The sequence below is a fragment of the Trichoderma gamsii genome, assembly GCF_001481775.2.
Source record: "Trichoderma gamsii strain T6085 chromosome Unknown Scaffold_12.2, whole genome shotgun sequence".
In the NCBI taxonomy this organism is placed as follows: domain Eukaryota; kingdom Fungi; phylum Ascomycota; class Sordariomycetes; order Hypocreales; family Hypocreaceae; genus Trichoderma; species Trichoderma gamsii.
In genome coordinates this window covers 626697-649653 of record NW_020171349.1, presented here as the reverse complement: position 1 = coordinate 649653, position 22957 = coordinate 626697, and the positions used below count along the sequence as shown (strand labels likewise).

General features: G+C 51.0%; 5 protein-coding genes across 5 annotated transcripts; 3 read left to right on the top strand and 2 right to left on the bottom strand.

The window, feature by feature from the left end:
* Positions 1-369: 369 nt before the first annotated feature.
* TGAM01_v204379 (hypothetical protein) lies at positions 370-3728 on the top strand (the record flags this gene model as incomplete). The annotated part of the gene is made up of 4 exons (XM_018810258.1): positions 370-705; positions 762-1009; positions 1874-2988; positions 3175-3728. 4 exons carry the CDS (start codon positions 370-372, stop codon positions 3726-3728), a joined length of 2253 nt encoding a protein of 750 aa, XP_018656506.1.
* A 168-nt stretch (positions 3729-3896) lies between these two features.
* On the bottom strand, positions 3897-5176 carry TGAM01_v204378 (hypothetical protein; the record flags this gene model as incomplete). The annotated part of the gene is made up of 5 exons (XM_018810257.1): positions 3897-4487; positions 4547-4697; positions 4757-4773; positions 4835-4948; positions 5018-5176. The coding sequence occupies 5 exons, from the start codon at positions 5174-5176 to the stop codon at positions 3897-3899; spliced, it is 1032 nt and encodes a 343-aa protein (XP_018656505.1).
* A 1267-nt stretch (positions 5177-6443) lies between these two features.
* On the top strand, positions 6444-9279 carry TGAM01_v204377 (hypothetical protein; the record flags this gene model as incomplete). Its single annotated transcript, XM_024549413.1, has 6 exons — positions 6444-6450; positions 6815-6851; positions 6909-7243; positions 7306-7403; positions 7469-8895; positions 8967-9279. The coding sequence occupies 6 exons, from the start codon at positions 6444-6446 to the stop codon at positions 9277-9279; spliced, it is 2217 nt and encodes a 738-aa protein (XP_024405877.1).
* Positions 9280-13417: 4138 nt separating this feature from the next.
* On the bottom strand, positions 13418-17755 carry TGAM01_v204376 (hypothetical protein; the record flags this gene model as incomplete). Its single annotated transcript, XM_018810254.1, has 3 exons — positions 13418-13457; positions 13519-17392; positions 17599-17755. 3 exons carry the CDS (start codon positions 17753-17755, stop codon positions 13418-13420), a joined length of 4071 nt encoding a protein of 1356 aa, XP_018656502.1.
* A 2970-nt stretch (positions 17756-20725) lies between these two features.
* On the top strand, positions 20726-22383 carry TGAM01_v204375 (hypothetical protein; the record flags this gene model as incomplete). The annotated part of the gene is made up of 2 exons (XM_018810253.1): positions 20726-21544; positions 21607-22383. The coding sequence occupies 2 exons, from the start codon at positions 20726-20728 to the stop codon at positions 22381-22383; spliced, it is 1596 nt and encodes a 531-aa protein (XP_018656501.1).
* Between the last annotated feature and the right edge of the window lie 574 nt (positions 22384-22957).

The window sequence follows — 22957 nt, the reverse complement described above, 5'->3', positions numbered from 1 at the left end:
AAAGGGCTGCAGCCCATTTCACGTGCGGCCCGTTCATGTGACTTCCCGTCCATCTCGCGTCGCGTGCCCATTGATCCATGTCCCGTATCCTGTCAATGTGAGTGGAGATTTCCACACGCATTCGCTTCCCGGCAGCTTCTGGTCCTATCGCGCGGCCACAGGCGCTTCCCTCCATATGCAAGCCGTGATCACGGGCATCTCGTCGCTCTTGTTCCGGGCGTTTTAAGCTTTGAGCTGGAGGGATTGTCTCGCAGCCTTGCCGATCTAGCCTTGCGATACTGTGGGGGCCTCCGACTACCTCCATGTTGACTGACGCGTCATACCCATCCGAAATAGCGGGCGAGAATCGGCGAGAGATGTCGAGCGAAAATGCCCTTGCCATTCTCCCTGGTCTGTGATTTGTTGGAAGAGGCCTATATCCTTGCCACGACTCGCAAGCCGTTCAACCAAGTCTTTGTGGCTTGGTGTGCTCACCATCGCAGTCGTATAAATGAACCCGACACAAATCTAGCAGCATTGTTATCTACGCTGCTGCCCGAAAAGAGAACAGACAGGGTATATTGTATTCAGGCAAATGGTCTTGAGCGCATCATCAGTCGTGCTTTGATGCTTGGCTCTTCTCGTATCAAGGAACTCGCCATCTATAAGCAGCCCGGCCTCGGATTAGATCTTGGTGATTGCGTAGAGCGTATCCTGAATGCTACTGTAAGCTACGACGAAATTGCCTTAATTTGGAGAAGCGTGATCTGATCCATCTCTAGCCCAATCCGATTTTCCCGGAAACGCTTGAGGTTACTGTCGAGGAAATCGACGAGGCCTTGCACTCTGTTGCAGCCAAAGTGAAATGGAGCTCGCCAGCTATAAGAGCCTCAGACGCTAGCTTTGCCGAATCACCTGGTCGCAGCGTTTTGGAAACGATCTATAGACGGCTCTCTGCTAGAGATGCCAAGTGGTTTACAAGACTTGTTCTGAAGGACTTTCAGCCTCTGGCGTTTGACGCATACCAAGTGTATCGTTCCTGTGATTCGATTTTACCATCAATTTTGCAAATCCGCCAAGACTTTACCATTGCTATCGAAACTATACAAAGGCTTAGAAAAGATAGTCGATCCTTAAACCAGGGATCGGCATATATTGACCAAAAATGTTTGGCACAGATCAAGCCACAGCTTTCGACCAAAGTGGGGAGGCAGCAGTGGTTTAAAGCTCGCAGCATCAAACATTGTATTGACATGTGCACAGGCTTAATGAGCGTTGAGGCTAAAATTGATGGAGAATACTGCCAAATCCATGTTGATGTCAGCAGAGGCCGACGCGGCGTTCAAATCTTTTCCAAGAGTGGGAAAGATAGCACCGAGGACAGAAAGCGTTTAATCGGGTATTTACATGCTATCAATTTTACTACTGGGCTGTTAGACTAACTATCCGAATAGAATTATTACGGATTCCTTAGGAATAGGAGAGGTCGGATGCAGTATTAAGACAGAATGTATCTTGGAAGGAGAATTGGTAGTTTATAGCGAGTTGGTAAGTTGCTCTTGTTGACTGCAAGGTAGGGCGTTTTATTGACAGAGCTACCGAGTTAGGAAAAGAAAATCCTCCCTTTTCATCATATTCGCAAACACGTCGCTCGTCGCGGCTGGTTCATGAATACAGCGGAGGATATCCCGTGAGTCTGCCCTTCAAGATTGCTGCAGACCGCAAAAGTTACTAATATGTCCAGGCCGAGACCCTATGAACACCTAATGATAGTTTATTACGACATCTTGCTTCTCGATGGCCGATCGTTACTAGATGTTCGGCACTCGGAACGCTTTAAACTGCTTGAGGAAATAGTTCGTTGTGATAGGGGACAGGCTGAACTCATACAAAGGCAGATTATCAATACCAATCACCCAATGGCAGCTTCGGCATTGCGAAATGCATTTGCGAAAGTCATCACGGACAGGAGCGAAGGCCTAGTGCTAAAAGCAGACCAGCCGTATTTCAACTTTCATAACCACAAACGACCATTCAGCAATCATTGCATCAAGCTCAAAAAAGACTACATCGGCCGCTTTGGCGAGGTTGGCGACTTTGCCGTGGTTGGAGCTGGCTTCAGTGCGGCAAAGGCAAGATCATACAATATTGACAATCTCAAATGGACTCATTTTTACGTGGGTTGCATTGATAACAGGGAGCAAGTCAAGCGATGGGATGCTACTCCCGAATTTACTGTCATAAATGTTGTTGAGCTTAATGAAGCCATGCTCAAGACGTTCTTGTCATGTACAAGCCCAAAACCAATCCCAGTGGAAGGCAATGTCAAGACCAAAGTGATATTTGCTGCTGGAGCACAGACAGTACCTATGACCGTGGCATTTACCGATCCCCCCGTTTTCGACATGAGATGCTTCAGTTTTGACAAAGCAGGCAACACAGACTGGTGGAGTTTGCGATTTCCATCTGTTGCAAAGATTCACTTTGACCGAGATTATTCTGATGTACTCTCTTTCGATGAGCTACAAAAGATTGCAGAGGCCGCCACTGCTGCTCCTGAGTTGGAGGATAGCCAGGATAATCTGGCATGGATCGCGAAGCTAGAGCAGGCAGACCCAAGAGGATTAGCTGTCGATGCTGCCACGCAGCTAACAGCAACAACTATACAAACGCCATCGCCGAGACGGGCTTCTCATAATTCGTCCGCCTCGCAGCCTCTCATCAGATATGTCGGCGAAGGCTCCCTAGAGCGATCAGTTGAACTCTTGGGCACCCCAGTGCCAGAGCCTCAGAAAGTTGCTGCAACGCAACCACCCCCAACTGTGAACCCTTTGAAGATCTCTCTTTTCGCTAATGACAGGCGAAAACGTGCTGTATCTCCGCCGATCTTCTTCTCTCCGTCGAAAAAGCGTCGTGAGATTTCTATAAATGAGACCCCGCCACGAGACGCTTCGAGCCACATGCCCCAGTCTGAACCACCAAACCGTCGCGCATTGGGGGAGATAAATGGTAATTCAGTGCAAGTGCCTCGCGTACCGGCATCGCATCCCACTGACTGGCCGCCTAAAAGTCAAAAGCAAAATTTCTCCCATCATTCTATGGGCAATTTGGAGAAAGAAAAAAGTAATCATGATGCATCCACAGAGTCGTCGTCTTCATCCCCTTCATTACATGACAGCGCTATTGCAATACCAGATAGCGAGGATGAGGATGACGACACCGACGACAACGTTACCGTCTCATCTTCGCCTCTGGCGAGAGGAGATAGTGAGCAAATTGAAGACAAAGAATATCCATATCAAGAAATTAAAAAAGCCGAAATTACCTGCCGATATGTTAGATATAAATGCCAGCTGGCTAATCGACTCATCTTACTACCATCGTACCTTTCGGATATCGAAGAACTCAACCCCTTACTTCGAGCCCACGGGATAGCGAACATCGTCAGTGACGCTGAAGCTTGGGTCAAGGAGAATGCAGCCAATATTGCTTTATCCCTAGATAGACAAACAGGGCCTAACAGAATCCTGTTTGTCGACTCGGTAGGCAAAGAGCCAGAGACAAAGGCTTTGCTCTCTACACTGGAAGATATCCGTGAGACTATTCTCGAAGAACGACGGGAATGGATAAGTGTGTTTGATTGGCGTGTTTTGAAACACCTTACTATTTACGAAGACGAAGAGAATACGAAAAAGTATTATGATGGGTTTCAAGATCCGTGGCGGCGTTGGTACTGTGGGCTGGTCTAGATAACAGTCTTTGTGGCGGAGGATGGGAGGCATCTTTCCCCTTTTGATTTCTTTCTCTTTTTCTTAGGCGTAAAAAATGAGTGGGATTATATGTATATGGCGCTCATAATGATAACAAGACATTAGACTTTTATATACTTCAAAGCTATCAATGATTAGATGTAAGGTTCACGGCTTCTCATCATACAAAGTCCCGTAGCTAGCCTTTAGTCTCATGAAAAGATGCTCATTTGCCGTCATGACCTTTCTCTCAGCATACGGGTTCTGATTGGGATTGCTCTCATCCGGCACAAAGTTTCTCACCCTATCACTCGGCACAGGCTCCAAGGGTATTGTTCCCTTAGGGTGACAGAAGAAGGCAATCGAATACCGCGGCGCGGAGCTCGTTTCGCCGTCCACTCTGCTCACCTGATTATCAGAGGGGAAGACCACCCTATGGACGGTACTTCTGAACAGCCCGTTGGTCCAGTAAGAGAGCAAGTCTCCAATGTTGATCAGAATAGGGGGGCTGACGTCGTCCTCTGAGCCAGGCGGGCAGACGGGCACAGGGGCCCAAGTACCGTCCTTCTTCTGGAGTTCCAAGCCGGCTTGGCCCTTTAGCCGGAAGAGCAGCGTGATGGAGCCGTAGTCGGAGTGTGCGCCGGCGCGGATGTCATCGCTGGAGCGAGAGGTTTGATCAGGGGGTGGGTAGCGGAGAAGACGTAGGATGGAAGCGGATTCGCCGTTTGTGCCGTGGGCTGAGGAGAAGAAGTCGCCGACCTGGTTGATGTGAATAACTCTTGGATGAGCAAACAGTAATGAAAGGGGAAGCTACTCACGCCAAGGCCTATTCCGAGGAGGTGCAGCAGTTTCTTGCAGAGCTTGTGGCAGGAGTCTGCAAATGCTTGAATCTGAGGCTCGTTGCCAGCAATGGTGGGAGGGAGAGGCTGCTGGGCCTTTCCATTGACAAATTCGCCAAAGTTGAAAGCTCTTTACGGAGATGAGAACGCTTATAATGGTATGTTGGTATGAGAGGGGGCCAATCTTACTCTTTGAAGTCTCCAACCTAAAAGGAAATATTAGTCGCCTGACAGCTAATGCGTCATAGTGTAGAGGGAGGAGTGTACTTTTTGGTTCTTGGGGTCCAGGGTCTCCGAGTGCATGCCAGACCAGCCGCGGTTATCTGTGTTGATGGTGCAGGCCTGTTTTTCTTCTACAGGGGCATCAAACAGCTTCTTTGACTGTATTGAGTCCCAAAGTTAATCTATGAGCAGCATATCTTGTGTGAAAATGTTGAAAGGGAGCCTTACCAGTGCAAAGGCTCCATCGATGCTGCTACTGGAGATGTCTCTCCCGAGATTTTTTATGTAGATGAAGCCGTGTTCTTGAGCGGCGTCGACTAATTGCTGGGCCACGACATCTTGGTCTCCTGATATGTCGATAATGGGGATGTTTGCTGTGGCAGTCATAGTGAAAGAAGAGGCTTGGCTTTTACTTTCCTTCTTTTTCTCCTCTAATGAAACAAGGTTTGTATGTCCGATAGTATAGCAGTATGTGGAGAGAAGAATGGAAGGCGATGGAGATGGAGAGGCTCTCGTAGATACACCTACTGTACTGTCATACGATGTACAAGCAGATAGCTTAGGCAAGTTTTACAATCTTATATGGATCTCTAGCCCTAGCCGCTATGGCTGGCGACGTTCCGGGATCGCTGCGATAACCACCCATAGGCGCATGTAGGCAGGCATTAGAACACCCCGCCTCCAAAGCTTATGCTCTGCGAGGGTTTCTATGGCGGGGTTGTTGGCGGCGTGGGAGCTTCCCCACTACTAGATCCGGCGGTTGAGGCACGGCGAAGTGACATGAAATTGATGACACATCAATGGGATATAGGCCCCATTGTGAAGATAGAGTCCATCTTTTGTATGTGTCTTTGAAACCTTATTTTATTTCAATGGATTATCAAATTGTATACATCCGTCGAAGAGCTCATCAAGGTTCTAGTACTACAAGTAGAGATAACAGCTCCCTCGTAATACCGAGGCTCCATTTCAGCCCAGGTCCCGTATCTAACCAGCCACAAGCATAGCCACACCCGCCACATCCGCAATGGGCAAGGCGTTCACCGTCCCTGGATTAGCCAGAGCAAACCTCCTGCCGTGGGCGCTTGCCTTTGCATCTCCACCGTGCAGCGACCACTCTGGAACTGTCTAGACCTTGCCTCATTATCTCGCCTCGTTCCTTTTTTTGTCCCTCCACAACGACCGCTCTGCCTCCCTCCCGCAGGGCTGACCATCGATCACCGCTTTTCTCGGACGCGGCTGTTGGGGAAGTTGCCAGTTTCTTTGTTGCCGGAGAACAAGCTTTGGCCAAGCTTTGGCGCGCAGCCTTTTATCCTTCATCCTTCAGCCTTTGTTTGCTGTCCTCCAAACAAGCCTGCTTTGGCTGTGCCTTTCTCTCTCTGCGGCTTGCATTGGGCACACGCACTAGGAAGCCTTCAAAGAAGCTTTCATTCTTCGAACCCACATCTCGCCGAACCCTCGATCCCATAAAGTCGACGACACACCCTGCCAATTACACCCGCTTCCTTGCTGTCTCGTTTCCGCTTGTCCTTTTTGGTAGCCAGCAATTCTCAGCCTCGTCTTGAATCAGCCCACCCACCACCTCGCCGCTCCCAGTCGCATACCGATTCCAATAAACAATAAAGCTGCTTAACCTGAGGAGGATTTGCTCGAGATGCCTTGTGAGTCTTTTCCTGAACCCTGCAAGGCCTGCGCCGAGCTCGGCGAAACGCATGTCCTGTTGCTCGTGACTTTTCTTGCGCTACTTGTGGCGGGCACGTTCTGGGTCCTGCGACTCCTCGGGCCGTCGCGGCGGGCTTCTCTGAGATACTATAGCAGCATGCAAGTGCCTACTTTGCTTTTTGATTTTGTATGACGGCTCAATTGGTGGATTGGGCCAGCACTTGGAATAGCTGTATTCTTCTCTCAGGAGGCTGCTGCATCGGGAATTTCGTGTCCTTGGTGTCCTTGCCCATGCTGCCTACAATTTCGCTCTGAATATATCTCGACTATAGAAAGAGACGCATGCTAATTTCTCCATCATAGACCTTGTGGAGGATTCCTGGATCAATGGCCAGGCAAGGTATGCTGACTCTACTCCCCTGGCAAACGAGAAGTCTGTGCTGATGACCTAGTAAAGCACCTACAACATTTCCGACCTTGAAGACTGCACCATTGCTATCGATGCTTCTTATTTCCTGAGCCTCCTTCTAGATAACGAACCTTCTCGTGAGTCTTTGCTTCCTGCACTAGGGGGCTTGACGGGCATCCATTATCATATCCACCAACATCTTGATCTCTGGGACAAGCATCGGATCACCCCCTTTTTCATCTTTGATGGCCAATCCTTAGTTGGGCAAGATGAGGTCACTTTGACGCGTGCCAGAGCTGCAAATCAGAGGACGGATCAGGCATGGGTGCTGTACTTGCAAACCGAGGGCAGAGAAAGTGTCGATGTCTTCAAGAAGAACCCAGGTATGCTTTCTTTCCTTTGAGCTGGCGCAGAAGTAAACTAACCAATTGAATCATGGGGAAAGAGGTCTTTCGTCTTCAGAATTTATACCCTCTCTTTCAAAGTATCTTGAAAGAAAGAGGACTGCACTTTTTGGTCCCTCCCTACACCGCGTGCGCTCAGGTTCGTTGCACCCCCATCCCCCTTTTCTTTGCAGCACAAGCAACCAAGTCTAACGTATGCAAAAGCTTGCTTATTTCGAAATGATTGATTCGGAACTATGCGCCGGCATAATGGGGCCTCAGGAGTTGCTTCTATACCCTATCAACGAGTCAGTCATTCGCAACTTCGACTGGGATGCCGGAACTGTGACCGCCATCTCAAAGAAGAGGGTCATGCGTGCACTTGGAGTTAACGAATCCATGTTCATCGACGCTATGCTCATGACAGGGACGTCGTTTCTCCCTACGTTTCCGCCGCTGCAGGACACCTCCATTTACCCAGCCCCCTTCACCATTGCGGAGGCAGTTAACATCCTGCGGACCTCAGATAAGGCTGTGGTTAGCGCTTGCGCCTCCTTCAATGACATCTTGCAAGCAAAAGACCCCAACTGGCTAGACAAGTATCGCAAAGCCAGAATGGCAGTCCATCACTTCATCTACATCGCTGAGAGTGGCGAGGTCACGGTTCACGACTTCGACCAGCTCACACAAGACAATCATGAATACCTCGGTCTTCAGATGCCTGCAGAGCTATTTCACTATCTCAACACGGGTCTAATCGGTGCTCGTATCTTGAACGGAATAACACACGGGCAGATTCTCGTCTTACCGACTCTGGATGGCACTGCTTCTGACGAATACAAGAAGCTCGTGACTAACCAACTTCTTCCCATCAAAGAGCAAGCCCTCGGCCTCATCATTCCAAGAATTCACAGGGGAATTGGTCACAAGGACATCACGATGAAGGTTTGGTTCGATCCGAATTACTCTTATACTTTCAACCATCGCTCTACCCAACCACCCCCATCTCAGCGGGTGGCAACCTGGGATGTCAAGGAGAAAGACCTGCGCCACTTCTATCCAGCGGATTTTGGTAGCCCAGTGTACTTGGAAGTGGTTGCTCTTGCAAGCCCGGACTTTGTCGCGAAAACAATCTCCAAAGAGAAGCCTATCCGCGGCATCGACAGCACTGACATGGTGGTATCGGTCGCCATCTGGCGCTTTCTCCACCTCAGGGGTTATATTGACGACTCTCACAAGCTGACGAATTGGGGAAATGCCCTAGCAACCACGCTTCTTGCCATCAACGACGCATCGAAAACAAAACCTGATGTCCCAGGCATCAATGAAGCTGCCTTGTTGGCGTTTGAATTATTGCGTTTTGGACTTTTGAGCGGCAAATATGTTCAAGGCGCGCCTGGTATGCCCCGGAGGGGAACAGATGACGAAAAGTCGAGTGTGGTTCTCATTAGCCAATGCGCTACACTGTTGAAGTTGAGACACGACGTGTGTGGATACACCGGACCTTTGAATAAGCATCTAACGGGATTCCGTGGGCTATCGACAACGGTTCGCGAAGCTGACAGAGACTTGATTGAAGCAATTGTGGCGTCCATGTTCATGTATGGCCAGTCCAAGCGCGAAAGGGCTGATCAGCTACAAATCAGCCAGAAGTATGACGACTCTCTTGCTCCCTTTCAATATGGTTTGCACTTGGACAACTTTGATCGCTAATCTTACTTAGGCTTCCTTTCTCACAAGAGCCGGATATTACACTCGGCATCGCCACCTTTACCTTCTTTGAGGAATATGAGCACACAGACGATGAGAAGGAGCAAAATAAGCGGCTGACAGATTTCTCAGCACACTATGTACCGCACGCAGAGGCGTTCGTTGAAGATCTCCGCATTGCCCTTGACTTCGTTCGCGCTCTCAACCAAGGTGTGCAGACACTGGATGCAGCCTCATTATCGCCAAATGAGAAATCGATCTGGGCAAAAGCCCAAGATTACATCACTGCCAGGCCATTTTACGGATCCGCCACATCAGATGCTTAAACAGATAAGCATAGAAAACAAATTTAGCAAGATAAACAAGCAAGAAAAGTCCGCATGATCATGGATAGCCTCTTTAGATACCACCCTGTACTGCGTTGACATTTCTAATATTTCACAGAGGGTTTGCACCATGAGTAAGAGGTATATGTTGGGGGGAGACGTGGCGGCGAGAAGGAATCAATTACTACTGTTTGGTTCACACAAACCATGTATGATCTCATTTTAACGAGACGATTTGCGTCTTTGAAAGAACAAGAGAAACAAAAAAAAGAGGAGATGTAGAAGATGAGCATTCAGGAAGAGGGTTCTGTACTCGTTTCTGACGGATGCAGTATCGTGGGCTGGAGAAGAGAGGGGACGTAATCGACTATCGGAAGAAGCGGAAAGGTCTTTTGCGAGCGACAGCTTCTGGAGGTAGAGAATAGCAAACACACTTAGATGATAGCAAGATCTTGGAAGTTTGCGTTTCAAATGGCTTCTTTTGTGTGTTAATATCAGTGTGATCCAAACGAGACATTCCATGATGATAAAAGAGTCCTCAATATCAGACCTGCATCGCAGGCAATTTCAACGCCGTAAGTTCTGGGGAGCAGGTTCTGGGGAGCAGACTTATAGTCGTATACGTAGTGCCTACTCATAATATCACTGACATTTGTAAAAGCATAAATTAGCTGGTTATCACCTGTAGCTCATTTACTCTGGCAGACAAAACGCTTTATTGGTAGCACAGGGATTTTCACGCTGGGTGTGGAGGGCGCTACTTGCGGTGCGGTGCCACGGATGTTTCATCTCAAGGTTATCCGAGTGACAGGCTCCTTGGCTTCTGGGATGGCGTGTGAGATGAGATCTGTCTTGAAAGGCCTAGGTTTTAAGTAGCTGCTGAGGGGAGTTTGAGGTGGGCTTTGATAGGGGATCGATCTACGTATGTCGTTGCTTTCAGAGGAACAAATGTGTCTTGGAGTAGATGTTAATGTAGAAAAAAGTCGAAGATGAAGCGTATCAAAGCCTGGGTATCAATGTTTTTCTTTGTTGTGCGCTTATATATGTACACATATGTCTAGCTATATCAGCGATATACAATGCGGGAAAAGATGAAATGAAATGAAATGAAGAGAAAAGTAAAGTATTGCGTATATTAAATAAATTTGACTCGAAAATTCTTTTTCCTAAATTTTCTCCCCCACGATTCTCCTTCTTCATCGCCCCTATGATACCGTAATGGCAATAGGACCGGCAACAGTAATATCATCTGTCAGAGCACCTGTCAAAGGCGCCGAGCTGGACAGCGAGAGATAGGTGATGCCGGCAACTCCCTCGGGCACCTTGCAGCCGTCGGCTTCGGTAAAGGGAGTGAACATCGTGCCACCAGGGTTGACGCCACCAGAGGTAAAGGCGCAGAACTTGCCGCCGGCAGAAGCAGAGGATTGGAGCTTCAGGACCGAGTTGACGGTCGTAGGATCGGTGGGGCTCGCCAGGCTGAGAGTAGGGAAGGCAGTGAGCTTGAGGTTTGAGCCGCTTGGGCAAGATGCGATGAATGGAGCAGCGAGAGAGAAGACTGCCTTGGGGCCGAGAGGGGCATCGAAGCCTTGAGGCACGGCCTCCTGCTTGCTGAAGACACGGATGGAGCTCTGGTGACGAGCCTCAATGGTGAGAATGGAGCCGGCAACACCAAGAATAGCCGGGGATGCCAGCAAGGGGGCAGCGCCCAGGTAGGCTGAGATGCCGACGTTCTCGAGAATAGCAGCCGTTGCGACCATGCCGGCGGCATCGGTGAAGCCAAAGTTGTAAGTGCAAGGCGCGACGGGCTGGATGCCGTTCTGCGCAAGCGCGGACTGGAGGACGATAACGTGCTCGGACTCGGTGAAGCCAATCTGCGTCAGATCCTTGATTTGAGCATCGCTAAGGCCGAGAGCAGTGAAATCAGAGGCAGGGAATTTTGCGAAACCCTGTTGATAGAAGGCATTCTCGAGATTCTCCAGAGTCAAGGCGCTACCGAAAAGTGTAAGTAATTTTGCTCCAGTTCAGATACCGTGTTACTAGTAGTGTTGAAACTTACAATTGCAGAATGTCAAAATCATTGAGACCGAGAGCCTGGGCAGCAGCATTTTGCCTCTTGGCAACATCATGGTACTGCAATTGCCGAGTAGTGAATCTAGGCACCGATGGGAGTGCGGCAGCAGTAGCAGCCAGCAGAGAGATTGCGGCAGTTCTGAGAGAAGGCATCTTGACAATATTTTCTTGTCGAATTTATTCTGTTGCGTCTCTTTTCGTTTTTATTTATTTGGTCTCGACAGGGGGAAATCACTCGTCAAGTATGGTCCAGCCGTGCAGTTATGCGGTAAGAATGAGCGTAAGGAAAGTAAAATGAAAAGATCGAGTCAAGAGAGTAGAATAGAATATTAACGAAAGGGTATACCAGCAAAAGCAGGCCAGCGCTTTTTGACAACCCAAGTAAGAAAAAGAATGAGAGACGGATCGGAGCGAAACGATGAAGATCAAAAAGAGAAAAGAAGAAGCATCCAAAGAGCGCAACAACAGACTTATATCCAGATCCAGCTGGTTGATTATCTCTTTTGTAGGTCGCCAGCTAATTGCCTAGTCGGGTGTAAGTGAGGATAATAAGCCCAAGGGGCTACCGGAACGTGGGACAAACCGTCATGGCGGCTCCACGAGGATCCGTTTCTAGGCCTCAATTCCTCTGAATCCTCCCCCCCAAATGGACGGACCCGAGCCTCAAGCTCTGCCCCCTAGACCTCGAGGACGAGTCCGGAACCTCCCACAAGCGAAGCTCCCCCAGCTATTCCAGCAGAGCCCTGGTTCATTTAGCTCGCCCCGAGCAGCGCCCAGCCCATGGTCCGAAACAAATCTGATACACGCGCAAAATCAGTGGCCCGGAGGTAATCTCTTCCGCCATTGGAGGGGCCAGATGCGACCAGGCTAGCTTTTAACTTTAATTGTGTCCTTCTTTTCCCTATCCAATTCTGCTGAACGTGTTCGCTCCGTATTTCGTTGAGTGGAGGACGGGACTGGCGTGCGCGCGCCTTGGATCATCGTTAGCGCGTGCGTCATGACAGCGGAGAGAGAGCTCATGTCGCACGATGAAGCAGCAAGCGCAAGCGTTGTTATCGTGACTTTTCCAGCGTTTACTGATGCTGGGGCATCACCATTTGCATCAGGGCTGTTCCTCTCTTATTCTTTGGATGGATATTGCTCGCAATGCCTCAGGCACCCGGCACGTGGGTTGACTTGGCGGATTTATGTAGACAAGGTACGGAAACCGGAGAATCTTGTATAACATTCTACACAACCAAATTTAATTACTACTAGTAGTAGTAGAGCACCAAGATAGCCATCGCCAACCGTCAGCTTTCTTAACAGGGGCCGTTTTCTTATGGAAAGCGCCAGAAGTTCGGCACCAGTGACTTGACCATGTTACCAATCACAGAGACCCTGCGTGTCACCAAACTGACAAAAGATAGCCTTCTCTTGGCAGCTCCACCGGTAGCCCTCCCCATAACTCCAACCGTTTCCAACCCGGTAGAGCATGGATGTTTCTCGACAAATGTTTCAACTGTCTCGGGATCCTATCAGCCGGGCAATCTATCAGATTCTAGTCACAGCTTGACACATGCATCCATCAACAATCACATTGACATATTCATACATGTACAAGAATGCCCAAGCGCGCGCGTTAGCAATGCTCGCCCTATCATCACCCATCCTTTCGGCTAACAGTACATATCAACCATATCTCATTCTGCTCCATCTTCTGCGCAAGTCTCCCCCATTACATCAATGCTTTTGCCATTACATGAAATGCGTCGCCTTAATAACCATCACGTGGCCACTGGCGTAGGTATTTCTTGCCAATCCGCTTTACCGTGTGCCAGATAATAAATAAATATACACCACACATCACTGCTAAAAACAAGCAACTATACTCGGCCGACTGCCTTGTAGCATTCACCGATTACATCAATCTGCCCACTGCTTGCTCTTTCTTTCCTTCTCTGTCTCTCTCTCTGTCTCTGTCTCTCTCTCTCTCTCTCTCTCTCTCTCTCTCTCTCTCTCTCTCTCTCTCTCTCTCTCTCTCTCATTCTGTTGGTCATCTTCAATCTCCTCTAAACGTTTACTCCCATCACAAGGCGTACGGGTTCAGAGACCGGATGGTCAGGCATCTATTGGCAATCGCATGTTAGCATGAATCAACGTAGCGGTTATAAATTGAATGGTACTCACGGCGGGCTCTTGGTAAGATCCGTCTTCAAGATGATTGGCACGCGGGTCATCTCCGTCACGTCTTGGATGTAGTCTCCGCCCTCTTCCCGTAGAGTAAACAGCTTGAGGTATTTCTCCTTGTTTGTCAGTCGGGTTTCTACAGCCTCTGTAACAGGGACCTTGGAGTCAGATCGAGTGCGGTGCAGAGCTCCAGCGTTGGATGCCGATCGTGCTGGTGATCCAGGAACGCTCTGGGTAGGTCGCTCGGCAAGGGATGCTCCTGCCATAGCCTCAGTCACGTCTGAGGTGTTGTCATCGTCCTCATCATCATCAAACAGAGCGTCGACATCGTCCGTAGAGATTGTTCCGGTATCAGTCTGCTTTCGGTTGGCTTCTTCTCTTTCCTTCTTCACTCGCTCGGCCTCCTCTGCCTGTCGGGCGGCAGCTAGGGCATTTGACATCCTCATGGATGCCGCAGCCTTAGGCCGTTCATCTTCAGGCACGTAGGCAGAGCTGGGGACACCCTTCTCCCAGTAGAGCTCCAAAACGCGCTTCTCCTTTCTGAATTCCGCCTTCTTAAGGGGCAGCTGATCACAGTGGACTCGCTTCTCGAAGCCCCACTCGGGAATCAGCACGTCAAAAGCTGACTCGTACACGCAAAGGACAATGCCCTCAGCAATAAGATCGCCATTGACCTCTTGGCGCTTCTTGTCCATGATACGGCATGACTCAATATGGATACTCTGCTCTTGTGCGTTCTGAGCCGAGTCTTTCTTGGTGTTGCAAGCCTCTACAGTCTTGACAAGATTCTCCATGTCATCTGTAAACTCAATCTTGCCTTCGGAAAGAACAGCCTCCAGCTGGCGGTGGACAATGATGTCTGCGTAACGGCGAGTAGGGTTGGTAAAGTGAGTGTAGAGAGGGAGGTTAAGGGTATAATGAGGCCACACAATCTTGGCAGTCTTGCCAGAGATGAAGTACTTGGCTCGCTGCATTGACTTGAGGAGAACGGTCTCCATACCCTTGCGCAAATCAGCATCATCAACCTTGAAGAGGCTGTTTTGGAGCGCCCCGCTTCCAGAGGCATCAATGTCGTATCCCAGAGCCGTCATGCGCTCGACAAACGTCTGCAGGCGTCGTGAGTTGGGAGCAGCCTGGCGACGGAGCAGAGCCTTGTCAGGGAGACCCTCTACTAGGCGCTGAGCCACATAGCTGTTAGCCTTGTGCATGAGCTCCTCAACAAGCTCCAGAGCCTCAGTAGAGTCAAAGATGTTGTGTTGCACTTGGTTGTTTTCATCATCGAGCCCTTGCAACAATCGGAGAGGGGCGATGGGCTCGCTGCCAGCACCCAGACGAGTTTCCCGGAACTTTTGAGCTACAGCGCGCAAAATCTGAATAGTGTTGGCCGGAACAGCGGCGTTGTCAAAAGTAGAAGCGTCGGTCAATGCTTTGTCCATATCGTTCAGCGATACTTTGCCGGCGGACTTGATAATACTCTTGCCCACCCAGCTATCGCCTTCAGCTACGGCGCCGTTGACCGGGTTCACGGTGAACACAACACTGACGGTGAGACGGTCTTCACCTGGCTCAAGAGAGCAGAGTTCGCCAGACAGCTTCGGTGGCAGCAACGAACAGAAGCGGTTGATGAGATGGACAGCGGTGCCTCGCTTCTTTGCCTCGCGATCAGCGAGAGAGTTGGGCTTGACAAAGTGAGCGACATCAGGAACGTGAATACCAATGTCAATCTTGCCATCAGGGCGGGAAGTGACATGAACAGCATTTCCGAGCTCAGCAACGCCGTTGTAATCAATAGTGAAAACTTTCTCATCGCGGTAGTCACGGCGTGCCGCAATGGCCGCTTCGTCCTCTTGCGCGAGAGACCAGTCTTGAAGACCGATACTGCGCAGAACTGCATCCGAGAATTCGTCAGAGGAAAAGTTGTTGTCACGCAGGAGGGCATCGGTCTCCACCTTAAGTTCGCCCATGCGTCCCAGCTGCTCCACTAGTGTTCCAAAGGGATGAAGAGAAGTAATGGGCCATCTTTTGATGCACGCAACAAAGATGCGATCAGCATAGTCTTGGTGCTTCTCAACGAAGTCACGGGGAGCCTGCTCTGTGGGGATAGCAATCAGGGGAACTCGCTTGTCAGTAGGCTTGAACCAGACGATCTTGGGCTTGTCCTGCTGGCGGCTATCGTTTGAACGAGAGTTGCCGCCCTCGCGAGCTGCCCTCTCAGCCTCCTGCTTCTCCTTGGTAGCCTGGCTGCTAGGTCGGAGCAGGCCCAGGGTGCCCGAAAACATTTGTCCGGCTACGCGCTCAATAACAGCGACGACATGTCCGGCGTATAATGGCTTCTGCTCATCATTGATTTCCTCTTCTTCAACAAGGAGAAGGCTTTGGCCTTCGACTTCGACGTCGTCGTTCTTCTTCTGCGTGGGTCGCTGGCGAAGACTACCGCGACGGCGGATTCCTCCCTCGGAGGCATTGCTTTCGTCGTTTTGTCCAGCGGACTGGCTGCCCTGGTTGATAGAGCCAGAGCGAGTGTCGGTGATATCCTTTCGCTTCTTCTTTTCTTCCTTTTCTCGTTTTTGGCCCCAGACTTCGTCAACGTCGAGGAGCTCGATAGCGACCAAATCGCCCTCAAGGGCACGGTTGCGGTCCTTGCTACCACAGATAAAGATGTCGGCATCCAAGAGGCCATCGAGAGTAGTGACATAAGCATCGCTACGATTCTTTTTGTTGACTCGGAGAATACCAGAAACAAGCTGGCCATCTCCAAGCAGGGCAGGAAGAGTAGCTTGAGGGAGGTAAGGAGTGAAAAGAGTCTTTCGCTGCTGTTGCTGTTGCTGGTTGCCCAACTGTCCGGCATGCTGCGAAGCTTGAAGACCTTGGAACTGCTGGCTGTTCATCTGCGCAGCTTGCAAGGCCTGCAGCTGACCAAGCTGCATAGGGTTGAGTTGCTGGCCATACATCTGAGGCATCATCATCTGTCCCCCAAGCGGAAGGACCGGAGCTTGGCTAGGGTTGTACTGAAAGCCTCCAATTCCAGACATGGACTGGTTAACAGAGCCGCGGGATCGGTGGCCGGGCTGGAAGCCCTGGTTTTGGGCAACGTTACCAGGCTGGTCCTGACCCTGGCCTTGGGTACGCCAGTTGCCCTCGTAGTTTCTGGAGTTTGTACGGGCATGGCCGCCGCGGCGCTGGAAATCGTTGCCACCTTCGGAGGGGTTGGTGTTGAAGGCACTGCTGCGCAGGCCCCCTCCGCGGCCATTGACAGCCATGCTCTGGCTGCGGCCATGGCCACCACGGCCTCCACGTGTAGATCCTTGAGCCACAGGGACGTCGAGGGTGGACTGGGAACCAGGTCTGTTCTCATCCTCTGGCTTGTCAGAAGAAGGAGACCCAGCGGCGGGGAACTGGAATCCAGAGGTTGTTCGCTTCTGCTGTGCGAGTTCAGCAGCCTTCTTGGCGTCAGCCAAGGCCAAAGAGTGTCGTCGTTGATGGCCGCCGCCGGCACCGCCCCCGCGGCCGCCTCGGGAACCAGCGTTCTCACGCCCTTGCGCTCCCGGAGCCTCAAAGTTTCCAAAAGTTGATCCGGAAGCTCCTGAGGATGGCGCGGGCGGCGGACCCATGCCCATGTTGGGCAGAGCCGACTGATTACGGCGATGTGAGAGTGGCTGGGACGGAGGGCCCAGCGAAACATTTTGTTGAGGGATCTGATTAGGGAACTGGAAGGCATTGCCCATGGGCTGCAAAGGATTGAATGGACCGCCAGGGCCGATGGTTTGGCCCGGAGGCATCATGCCCATGTTGACATACTGCTGGTGGGTGGCTTGGATCTGCTGCTGCTGCTGCTGCAGGAGCTCAATCTGTTGCTGAATTGCAAGTTGTTCCACTGTGGGCACGCACGCTTTAGCACTCAAGGGTCACGGATTTCGATGAAGATTTTTGGCCATGTTGCGGATGCAAGGGGTCGCGGATCAGCAACCGCGTTGCCCCGCGCCCGCCTCGAGCTGCGGCGACAAGGGCAGCGGCCACAACAGCTGCGGCGGCGGGCCAAGCATCAGGAAAACAAGGGAAAAGAAAACGGCGGCAGCTTACTTCCTGGATTGGCAAACATGCTCATGAGCGGCGTCAGCTCAGACGGGCTCCGTCGGTGCGCAATGTGCAGCCTGCGACCGGCCGGCCCGTGAACGCCGCCGGAGGGATGCTGCTGGGCAGCTTGTTGCTGCGGCTGCTGCTGCTGCTGCTGCTCCATGGCGGGCAGGCAAACGGCAGCGGAAAGGTGCACGTCGGGTGCGGGCTACTGGTGAGTGATGCTGGAGGAGGGGGTGGCGATGGAATTGCCGTGCGGAGCGTGTGCGATGTGGTTCTTGTTGTTGTGATGCTATGCTCGGATTCGTGGTCAAAGTTCGGCTCTAAGAGACAGTGGCAGGCCCCCGTGGACAAGGACAGATTTTGCCAAAGGAGGGTCGATGCAGGGGATCAAGCGAGCTCGGCAGAGCCAAGGAGCGTTGGAAAGGAAGGAGTCGGGCAGACAGTGCAAAGCAGATGGGAAATGAGAAGAGAAGGTGAGGATGGATGGGATGCAGATGGGAAGTCCAGCTCCTTGCCAGAGGCTGTGAGGGAGGAGGATGGAGAGAGGGATGCTGCTAGCAGCAGATGGCTAAGGATTGGGGGACGCACGCTGGACCTGGAGCTCCAAGGCCGGGGGCGAGAATTATGGGGATGGCAGTGACGCTCTTGACCACTAGGCGTTTGGCGCACGCCACCTGGGCTGGGGCTGGGCAGCGCGGCTGCGACCGCTACGGCGAGACCTCCACCGAAGGCTTGAGCTACAGCAAGTGGTGGCGGCCATTCAGTGCCGTAAGTCTGTAGCCACACGCACTGGATGACATGACATGCGCTGTAAAACCACCCTTGATCTTGATCTTGATTGCTCAATTGATGCTACTGCAGCTGAGGCGGCTGAGATGGACTTCGAGTGGGGATACAATGGAATGCAGGCAATGCAAGGCAGCACGATGTGAAATACAATGCCGGCCCACGACTGAGGGCAGATGAGAATTGAGGCGGAAGCTTGCGATGGAATCGTGGTTTTTAGACTGCAATTGCCTCGTGGTGTCCATGCCAGCGCGCTCAATGGACTCTCGCTGAGCTGCCGGGCACGCATCGCAAGCTATAAAGCGTCACGACAGGGTTCGGTAACCCGCCTGGACTCGACAAATTGTAACATCTATGATCCATACGCCTTGCCAAGAGACATCAATCTTACCTACTTTGCACCTTGTGCGGATACGAGACAGCTACCTCAACAAAGGCTCGACTCCCAAATCTCTCATAGCCGAGCGGATGCTGGCCAGGGCAGCTCACTCGTAGTTCGGCTGATATCAAAACAACGGCATCCGCCCTCGTTTCGCGCCCATCACAACTCATTCTCGACCCCCCTGCTTGGAGCTGTTGGCGCCGCAGCCGTAGCGCTCCGTGTCCCGCTATTCTAACCCATCACGGCGTCACACGACACCGCGGAAAAACAACAGCTATCATGATCAACGGTTTGCTCTCGGTGTCCTAATTAGCCTTCTGCCTGTTTCAATGTTCAAATGGCTGATCCAATATGGAACGTGATGTAGAGCACCATCGTCATCAGCGGCCTTTTCCGCGCATGCCCAGCTGCCTGCTTGCAGTACGAGCCTTATCGTCAGATGGATGCACCGAGTGCTTCGTATGGAGCATAGCTATCAACTTTGCTACCCGCCCCTGAAGCTACCGCTCTCTTGCCCACCCTCATTAATACGAGCCCCAAATTCTAATGACAATGTGTCCACCCAGACCCTATCGTAGCCGCCTTAGTTAGGGCATTAATCACTTGAACGTATTCAACGCCCGTTGAACTATGTCAGTTCCCATGTATTAATAGAACAGGCGAGCGTGGTTCATGAAAGGCACTCGCTAGCTTTGATCGAGCTGACGACGAGGCTGTTCCCAATGCCGCGACTCTCTATGGCAAATCCTACCTCGCAATGGCAGTATGTGCTTCGTATTATGACCATCGTGCTGCCTCTCCAGCATGGACAATAGATGGACAGGCAGAGAGTATGGGGTAGCATGGATCAAGAGGTCGAATGTTACAGGTACGCTCTGCATTTGCAACCCTGCCGCCACAAATACAGGGGTCAATTGACCAAATCGAGTGGCATACAGATCCAGGCCCTCTATCAGCGCACTTCGAGAACAGGCGTCCAGTTGGGTTCCTATTGGGCATGCACAAAAGACGCCGCAACGTGTTACAGTAAAAGCCAAGTTTCTTCACTCGTCCTTTTCGTCATGTATGCAAAGACCAAACGGTATCTAGCGCGCCCTTTTCCTGTTGCCGGGGCTAAGAAAAACAAGACATCAAGTACCAGGCCCTTTTTTTCCCACCGGAAACTAAGACAGTCATCCCCATCATCGACCTACCTAGCTTGTACCTTTTTATGAGTTACGAGTAATCCCACTGTGCTCCGTAATTCTGTCATCGAACTGTTCAAAGCAGCACGCCGTTTGCACGCCACGGTATAAAGGAGTCGAATGTGATAGGGCCACGTGGTTATGGGAACGAGCAAGACATGACGCCGTCATCTAGTTGTAGGCAACAAGACAGCGCAGGGCACGATATCGCAGGGTACTTTGCTCGCATAATCTGTTTTGGGTGTCTGGAGAAGGCCGGCCGACGCATCCATGTTTCGCGAATGCGTCTTAGGCGAAATGAGACGAGCGTCAATCGTAGATCCCGGCCCTTGCGACCCTAGTCTGGAGGTCTCTCTCCAGGCTTCTGTGCTCGGTGAGCCAAGTCTACATTCGGATAGCGTCGCCTGTGCGGTAGGTATCGGGATAACGTTTCAGCGGCCCCCGGCGCGTCATCTGCTCTACGCCTGACCACCGTGCGACCAATGTACCTTGGCAGTCCCTTGTTGCCTGAAGTGGAAAGGAAAGCTACAAGGCTACAACCTTGGACGATATCAAAACAATTCAACGTTATCTACAACCACCCTTCTGCATCTGATGACTGGACGATTTCTGCTTTGTGGGCTCTAGAATTTCCCAATAAAGAGCGATTGGACTATTGCGTTTCCTTTCCACTTTATATTTTTCTTATTATTGATTCCAGGTTGATATTTTCACGAACCAATATCAACAAATGCCGTCGCCTTAAACGATCTCCAATCTCGCCATCCCCCACGAGAACATGTCCAATTCCCCCCCTCCGAGGAGGAGGAGCCAATTGCTGTCGAGCCCCGAGAACGGCCTGCTATCCAACTTTCTCATTGACGGTCGGAACAACGAGCTGAACCATCTGAGTGCTCTCGATGCCGCTCAGGCAGAGCATAAGCGCGTACGAGAAGCGGCCATTCGGGTTTTTGAGCTCCATGAGCTTCGAGAAGAACATGAACGGATTCTAGAGTTGGAGCGCAAGGAGCAAGAGAGGTTAAGAGCGGAAGCGGCCATAGTGGAAGAAGAGCGAAGGCTTCGAGAGCTCAAGGCCAAGACGGTGCCAAAACTGCCTCCAGAGCCTACGCCGGCGCCGCCCAAGAAGGTTGAGCCAACACCAGCTCCTCGACCAGAGCCGCCGAAGCCCCAAGAGCCTGTTAAACAACCAATTGCCGAAATCAAACAACAGCCACCAGCAAATGTAGCTGCTCCTCAAGTAAATGGAATCTTGGGAGGACAAAATGGACCAGCCACGAATAATGCCTTTGCATCTCCCGCTCAAGCAATTAGCGCGCCAAAACCCGAGCAGCGCTTAGCACCACCTCCAGTGGCATCAAACGCAATCCAAGCTCCAGGAGCCCAGGCTCCAGCGGCTTATTCTATATCAGCACAAAAGAATGCCCTGGCGCAACGATATGTCGAAATCCACAAGGAGCTAAAGACGCTGCGGCAGGTGCTGCAGGCTGAAGCAAAGGTGCCTGGGTCACCTCTCAAAGGCAAGATGGGAACCTATCGAAGAGAGATCCGAGTATCTATTGGACAGCTTACCGGCGGCAAAGGCGCCAACGCGCAACCAGTAAGTCTTTACACAGATAATCTTGCTTTGAACGCGCTTTCAAGTCCTGACATGCATGACAGATTCAAAAAATTACAACGGCCTTGAAGGAGTCTCTTGAGGGCAGAGTTCCCAGCGCTCCTATCGAAGTAAGCCGATTCGTCGTAGGACAACGACAGCCAGTCGAAGGCGCTTTGAATAACGACAACACGCTGCCTTCTCTCTTCATCTACCTCTTGAATATCTGCGCCAAGGGCATCATCAACCAATTCATCAACGAGTGCAGTGCCAATCCCAAAGCTGCAGATCCAATTGGCGTTTTTACCGCCCATATATTTTCTCAGAAAGACTTTCTATGGCGCGGCGAATCACTAATTGACATCCTCATGGCCAAGTTCCGGGTCGTATGCCCAGTCTTATTTGGCCTGAGGGGAAGTGACAAGACCGAAAGGGGCAGATTAGCCATAGGATGGAAAAAAGATGGCCCTGGCTACGTCACCGAGCAGACTCACAACGACAGAATGACGGGCCTGGGCGCTGGGTTCGCTTCGATTTCCCTTCGCGACTTTAGCAAGACGTCCAAGGCGAATCCATATCCTCCAGTCAACTACTGGAAGGCTCTGGCTGGCATTGTCAACTCACCACCGAATGAGACTTCGAATACGCAGTATGTTGTTTTGAGAGCAATGATTGAGGGGCACGAGCAGCGGTTCTTGAATTTCTACGGAAATGCGGCCATTGCCGCGTTGCGCCTCGCGTTAATCGACTTTCCGCAGAGAGCGCCTGCGAACGCATCCGCAGCACAGTCATTACGAGCTATGGTAGAGCTACTTCGCACCGAAGGACTTGTTCTAAGCTGAATGAATCACCTTATTTCCATCCTTTTCTTTTCTCCTTTCATATAACTGCAACCGTTTTCTTTTACCAGAGACTAAGAGATGGATGATTTAATGTATGTTTTTAAATACATGGAAGGCACCGGCGTTTGGGTGGGAAATTGGCATGCCGGAGCATGTGTTATACTATTGATATATTCGTTTATATAAAGTGTCTACGACTGATCCTCGGGGTCATCTGTTCAAGTTAGATAAGAGACAATCCCTGCACGTTGGAAAATGTCTCTCTAAGCTATGGGCATAATGAAAGACTCAATGCCCATTACTCTCGCTCTATTTCGCATCATCCTATCGTTATAAATGTATAAAAAAATTGCCGTGGAAGTACATGGAGGTATCAACCATGATAAGTCGGCACGAAGCCATTCCATTAGAAAAACTCCTAACCCCAGTATTCAGTCGCCCATTATAAGACCTTTGTTCCCTTTTCTATATCTCTCCCCATGAATAGAAGTCCCAGGCATGAAAATAGTGAAAACACAGAAGCCAACTGGAACACCACGCCCTCAATTACCTGCACGTACCCTCTCTTCATACA